Here is a 7,855-nt window from a genome sequence, read left to right on the forward strand (position 1 = left end):
AAACAAAGAAGTTTAGATTTTATAATTGTTGTTGAAAATATTGATCCCCTTTCTATATTTTTTTCATTAAAAATATTTTTTTCTTTCTTATTAATTGTTACTATCTCCGTCTCATATTAGGTGTTCCATTTGAGTTTTACACGGTATGAAGTAAATGATTAATAATGTTGATTTCAATGGTAAAATATGTATCATTTATTAAAACACCCTTATTAATTATAGTTAGTGGAATAATTATAGATGGTTGAAATGCTATAAATAAGGGTATGTTAATGGAAAAAAAAAAATATTGTGTTGGTATTATGAAAGGGTCAATAATTTGAGACAAAGAAAATTAGGAAAGATGACACATAGTTTGAGACGGAGGAAGTATTAATTATATTTTTAACTTGGTCATGTCCCATTATCAAATTACTTGCCCCTCAACTCTCTCTCTCTCTCTCTCTCTCTCAAAATTTCTTAACCCTTTTTGTTTGGTACATCCTAAAAGTCAATGCCATTATTTTTTGCGCCCGTCGTTACATGATCTCCCTGAAGTTTATACAATGTATACCCCTTTACATATATTAAGCAAAAACATAAGCACTTAGAACCAATTTTCTTCAATTGTGAAAATAACCAAAAATCGATACCCTCCTCTCCAATGGACATTGACGATTGGGATCTCTTTTCCTTTGTTAATAGCAACAAAGCTACAACCTTTACTAACCCCGCCTCTTTTTTTGAAAACCCATCTCCATCTCAAACACCAACCACTATCACCGCCACCTCCACCACCAATAACGTCATATCTCCTCAAAATATCCCACCATTTTACTTTGATGGTTTTAGCCTTGCCCAAGACAATAACCCTGTACCTTTTTCCCCACTTAAACAAAATGATTTCATAGATCTAGACAAATTGAAAATCAATTCCAATCCCACCACCTCTCTCCATGCCCCCATCCCAACCACCACTACTATCCCAACCCACATTACAACAATCACTTCATCCCCAATCACTATTATCCAAACCCCTTCAACAACCACTATTCCCGGCCACATAACATTTGGTACAATCACTAACACTAGTGCTCATGGTTTCAATAAAAAACCCACCTTTCTTGATTGTCCAACACTTATCGAACAACAAGAAATGCAATCAAATGGGCACGAGCTAAATAAATTTATACTCAACAAAAATCCTGTTAACCCCACCCCTACCAATAATTTCAATACTCCCACCTTCACTACTCCTTCCACCCCTACTAGCATTACCGCCATGACCACTACCAACGCCTTCGCTAACCCCACAACAACTTTTTTCACTCCGACCACCACTGCACCTATTAGCCCCTGCACCTCCACCAACTTGACTAACATTATCACTAGTGTTCATGGAACCAGTCAATATCCTACCATTTCAGATTATGCATTACTCATCAAACAACAACAAATTCAACCAAACAATAACAATCAAGTGTTTGATCATGCATACAACTATTCATTTGTTCCACAACAACCCCCAAGAAAGCTCAATCAATCACAAATTCAATTACCCAACACCAGATCTAAGATTTTACCTAATTCAGATTCACAAAAAGCAAAACATATAATTCAAGAATCAGGTAAATCATTTATTCTTTTTATTTAAATATTTTTATTATAAATCAATCTTAATGCATTTTAATAATCAAAACATTTAAATGATTTATCTTTCTTATCTTACAGAAAAATTAACAACAAGGTAACTTTGGAATGCCATGTGAGAACAAATAAGCTTTCAGAAGATTGGTGGTCGTGGACAAAATATGGACAAAAAACATTAGCGGGTCCCCACATCCAAGGTCTTTTCACATCCAAAAATCTAACTTTTACATATTCTTGTTTTATTTCATAATACAATAATTATGTGATTTAATACAAATATGATACCTAGGGTTTTAAATAGTGGTCTCTACCATTACCATCCTTGACATTGCACTGAATTGTGGTCTTAATCTAGGTTTTGTTTGTGTTTCAATTTCAAAAACAGAATAAATTAGTACTCTATTCTCAAAAATGCACAACATATTTGCAAAATAAAAAATGTTATAAAATGAATGTCATTTTCAAAATTCTATGTAATATCAAAATTAATGTATTTTTGGTTTAAGTAAAAAATGGATCACTTTCTTCGTTCAATCCATGTAAAAGTTTTGATTGTTATTTTTATTCATTGCAAGTATAACACCTTTTGTTTTTTCTACTTGTTGTTTGTTTTGGCTCCCATAAAATTTATTTATTTTAAAATTAGTTCTTGAATGTTCGTATTAATCCTTATTTATGATTGACTAAAATTAAATATTTGAATATAACAAGGACCAATTATCCTATGAATAAATTTTGCAGAGACCAACAGATAGAAAACAAAGATGAAAAGCGAAACACAGTATATTTTCAAAGACTAAAAACTAAAAAAAAGAAAGATGTATTTATATGGACCAAAAACATATTTAAACATTAGTTTTTCACTTTTTATTTATGATAAGGGTAAACACGCCAATACTTGATAAGGTTAATTTAGTAAAATTACTATTTTGTTTTTTCATTGTTTGAATTTTGTTAATATGTATAAAATGAACAAATATATCACTCATTTCAGGTAGAGAGTTGGGTTGTAACATTTATGTAAAACTTAGCCCAATAAACATATATTTTTAGTATATGATATTAGCTATTAAAGTGATACGATTTAGAGGTGTTTGATATAGAAAACAGTCAATGAATGATTTTTCAGGAGCTACTTTAAATGTAGCAGTTCTAAAGATTGTTCAGCAAAAAAAATAGTACAAAAAAGTGACACCAAAGAGGACACTTTTGTTGTGACGTTTGTTGGAGCACACAACCATGAAAAACCAGCAGGTAAATGGAACTCTATTGGTCTGACCTCCCAGAACAAGTCATCAAAGACTAGATTACCTGCTGTTGGAAATTTCAGGTCGTCACCAAACATTTCAAAGTTGGGTTCTCAAAATGTGACGATGATGCATGTCGATCATCCAGAGAGCAGGAATATTCAAGTTCTCCTTAGTCAATCAGAAATCCCTCATTCAGAAACTGAACTTAGAGAGACCCATTTACCCGCTGCTAGAGAAATTGAATCATCTCTTAATGTTGAAAACTTGTTTTCATATGATGTGACGATGCTACAGTTTGATGAGCCAATGAGTAGCAATGCCAAGGTTTACTCCGGTGAATCACAAATCCTGCCTTCAGGAAACAAACTTGTTGGAAACTCTGATGACGATGAAGAAATTATGATACCAAACATGACTGATATGTCAGAGGATTTCTTATTGGATTTTGACCACCTCAATGATGGTTTTCTATTTCCTTAGTTGGGTCTAATTGAAAGAGCTTTTCTGATTTGATCCGATTTAGTTATGAAGCATCCCCAAATAGTATATGATTCAATAATTTTTCTAATGGGTGCAATGTTGCACAAAATATAAATTATTAATTGCTCACTTTTCTCTCTACAAATCACCCTTTATTAATTTTTTCTATTTTGAAAAATGGAGCAATTAATAATCCTTGTCTTGTGCAATATTCTACACATTAAAAAAAGCATTAAAAATCATATATAGGTTTAACTTGTATTACCTTTTATATGTTTATTCTCAAATAAATATCAATATTATATAATTACATTAACTTGGGTTTTATATCCAATAATTTTTTATCTTATTTAAAGAGGAATTTTGCAGATTATAAACCGTGTCATGTGAATATTCGGAAATTTAACTGAAAAGTTAATTCTGAATGTGTTTGTACTGTTAAAAAAATTAGCATATATTTATATTGATTTTAGCCAATAAAAGAGTGAATATTAAAGAATGTGTTAAAAAGAAGGTGTCCCTAGCACTTCTCAATAAACCAACACCCTTTATTTGTTGTGTTATTTGAACCATTTCTCCCATATCCTAACATCTATTACAAACGAAGTAGTTCTTGAAGCATTGCATCTTCTACGGTGTAAAATATTTCCACCTCTCCCCTTCCACATCCACATTTACACATGTTTTGAATGTTTCTTCATTTGGTTAATATCGTTGAAAATACATTTTAAATTCATTTGCTTCAAAAAAAATTATCTGTTTCATTCCATTTGTCATTAAAGTTCTTTATTTGTTTATTCACGTGATCAGAAGGCAAGAAAGTGTACTATATGAGTCTGGTAGTGACATCTTCAGAAGACGACAAAATCTGACTTGTCCTTTAGAGTCCTTAGTCCTTAGAGTCTGACGTCCTTCAGAAGTTACTTCATCATAGTCCAGGTCATCAAAGTTTGATCCTTCAGAAGCTAAACTTCTCCAGAGTCTATTGTTCATCAAATTCTGGTCCAGAACTTCAGCTTCTCTCTAAATTCCAATTGATCTTGTATATGTTATTCTAGAACCAAAACTTGATTTAATACTTTGAATTTTAGTTTATGGTCTTGAACACTTGAACATACATTAGCATATTCAATTGTTCTTTTAATACCTTGTTATCATCAAAGCTTAAGAGGTACTATACAAAACCCATTTTGTTTCAACATAATATTTTTGCATCATTGGTGCTTCATCCCATATGATGAGTTTTGACTTAGCTATTAATACTGACAAAGCTGTGTTTAGATATATAGAACATGGCGAAGACTCGTCAACATTTATAGTAATGCAAAGCCTATGTTTTAGGAATGGAATGAAAAACCTTGAATGTGCAGTTATACGACAAAGTATAAGCAATGTAGCTATCCCACTAGATGCATCTGTTAAACCTATCTTACCTTTTGATCTTAATGCAGCTGACACGACCCTAAAATAACGACTTTCTAGTGCCACCATAACCATGAATGAAAAACACATCAAGCTTGTTTTCACTAATTATTGTCATGACTGTATCATAAACTTTTTGTTGCTTTGTAGTCATTATTGGAATCAAGAGAACATGTTAGAGCGTAGGTTATCAATCTATTTTGAACATTAGGAACTTATAGTGTGTCTGCACATGGCAATTGAGAAGCTTTAGATAAAAAATTTCCACAACTATGTACCTGCATCTCAATTTATGCTAGTGTTTAGGTTTTCAATTTTTCATCATTTAAAATTAAATCTGAAACACATATTTTGTATAAAATCAAAAGTAGCATACATAAGAAAAAAATAAGAAACTAATAAATCTAACTAAAACAAAATAATATAATTTGATTTAATGAAACATTTTACCTTAAGCACCAAACAATCATCGCTATTGTAACTGCTCCTTCAATTGCTTAGTTGGTAGTATAGGTTTTGATGATTTTTTATGGTTACTAGGTAGATATTTTGTTCTTGTTTAATTTCTTAGTTGAAATTGTGAAAGCACGTTAGTTAGTCTCTATCTTAAATTGTCTATGATCATGTCCTATGAAAGTATTTAAGTTTTCTCAAAAATCTCCTTTACTATGACTTTGATCCAATCCAATATTTGTCTGGCAAAATTTGAATCAAATCACTTGTAATCTCGGCTGTCTTGGGCAAAGTCATTGATTAGATTCAAATGTCTATGTTGCAGAAGTTGAATTAATTCACTCATTCCCTTAGGTTTTTGACTTGTGTTTGTTGAATCATATCAAGGTTCTTTGAATCGTGACATTTCACTTCTGGAAACCTTGGATCAATTCAAACCCTTGCCTATAAAGTTTTTGATTTAATTCAATCTTCATTATGAAATGCCTTTAATGGATTAACTGTTATTTCCCTTCGAATCGATCTTCATGTCGACCCAATTTCTACTTTTTGTACTATTGAATCAATTCAAGCATTCATTCATTCGATTAAAATGCAGTTTTTTAATTTATTTTGAGTCGAACTCATTCCCATCTCACGTGCCTATATATACCTCTATCGACTCATTTTCTCGTTCATAGAATCAATTAGCAAACATACTCTTAAGTCTCTAATCTCTCTTTTTCTACAAACTTCATCAGATTAAACACTTTTTATAAGAAATCTTGTAGGATTTGAGATCTAAATTGTTAGGGTGCTATAAGATAATTGTAAGTTTGGTTTATTTTAAGGATCTTGGTGGAGTATCAAAGATCTAAAGGAAAAGTAGGTACTTTTCACATCAAAAGGTAATTATGGGGTTGTTTCTCAAACATTCAAAGTTCAACGGTATCGAAATGAAGGCAGAGCAAAGAAGGATTCTTAGAGTAGAAGACCGAATGATTGCATGAAAGCTTGAGATTCTTAGACCTTGTGGATTGTCTAATTTCAAGAGAGCTTGACGATAGGATTCTTTGTGTGATTGCTTAGCATAAAAGACTAGGAATTGATGGAATATTTGTAATCATACTCTTGTAAAAAAATTCAACATCATAGTGGAAGCCCGTAAAAGAGGTGTTTTCTTCTACAAACAGAGGATGTACCTCTAACGTGGACTAAAAAGTGGAACCTCTATAAATTCGGTGTTTTTCTTTCCCTTATCCATTTAATTTCGACAATTTACTTTGATGTATGATGCTTATTGATTAGATTAGTTACCATATGATTGTAATTGATTATTCAGGATAAAGCTAATCTCAACCGATCATTTATTGATATCAAGATACATTCAATTCCATCACATTACATCTTGGAAATTAACTTGTCAATAATCCTTTTCATATATAAAAGTGTTAATCTTTTGTGTAGTGATTTTCTGTTTAACATTAGGTTTGGTTTGAAATAGTCATAGATTTTGTGCTTTGTAAAGTGTATTAAATTTGGATTGATTACACTAAAGTTCATAGTTGAATATCTTCTTATTCAAAGTGAATTGTTGTTTCGACATTGTATAACTCTTATCATTAATATGCTGTGCACGAATTTGAATAGTCATAAGTTTTTAAAAGTGAATTTCAAAACCACACTTTGTAACCCTTTTAATAAAAAAAAAGCTATTCACACCCCCCCCCCCCCCCCCCCCCCCCCTCCCAAGCTTCCTCTTGTTACCGTCATACCGGCCAACAAATATCCGTGCAAAATTTCATCGATTAAATTATCTAAAGTACTATTCCAAAAAAAGTATAGCTTGGGTAAATAACATGACATCATTAATATTTCAAGCATTCTCTGTATTAAATTTATTTGACCCAAATGGCTTGCATTTATTATTGTGTGTATGTATTATTTGTTATAGGGTACGAAGATTTGACTAAATAGACGAACATAAACATGTGGTTATGAGCATTTATAACACACCTTGTAATTAGTGATGATTCTTTAACTTTGAACCTAAATTTTAACCCCTTATTCTTCATATTTTTCTCAAATTTCTCGAAATGGTGCACAACATCACATTGTAACGAGCATTTATATCACTAATTGTAATGAAGGACGATTCTTTAACTTCCAAACAAATGTCAACCTTAACTTTTTGTAGTGCATTCATTACCCAGTAAAAAAACGTTTCCAATGACATATTAACGACATTCAACATGGATGTTAATGGTACTAATGACTTGTTGGGGAAAAATTTGAATTTCAAATGTATTGAATGGCTCATATTACATTAAACATACATGTTAATGACAATAATGACATGTTTGAGAGGGAGAATTTAAATTTGAATTTTAAGTACATTAGTTGACTTTATAACGTCCTAATATGTAGAGATACATTAAATTATTACTCCCTCCGGTCCTTATTATAAGAAACAATTGACTTTTTTGGTTCATTGTATAAGTGATGTATCTAGTCTATATTTATAATAAGATACATTAATTATTCTATGAACCTAAAAAGTCAACTTTTTCTTATAATAAGGACCGGAGGGAGTATCATTGATTGATTATATAAAGGTTTCCCCCTGTTATGCTCGAATTGCT

At 31.4% G+C, this 7,855-nt stretch overlaps 1 protein-coding gene across 1 annotated transcript; it reads left to right on the forward strand.

The window, feature by feature from the left end:
• Positions 1 to 643: 643 nt before the first annotated feature.
• LOC146915372 (uncharacterized) lies at positions 644 to 3,359 on the forward strand. Its single transcript, XM_085721333.1, has 3 exons — positions 644 to 1,607; positions 1,711 to 1,726; positions 2,759 to 3,359. Exons 1-3 carry the CDS (start codon positions 644 to 646, stop codon positions 3,357 to 3,359), a joined length of 1,581 nt encoding a protein of 526 aa, XP_085577459.1.
• The last annotated feature ends 4,496 nt before the right edge of the window (positions 3,360 to 7,855 follow it).

This window comes from Medicago sativa, chromosome 6, assembly GCF_051527215.1.
Source record: "Medicago sativa cultivar Bolivia chromosome 6, Bolivia_mono, whole genome shotgun sequence".
Lineage (NCBI taxonomy): Eukaryota > Viridiplantae > Streptophyta > Magnoliopsida > Fabales > Fabaceae > Medicago > Medicago sativa.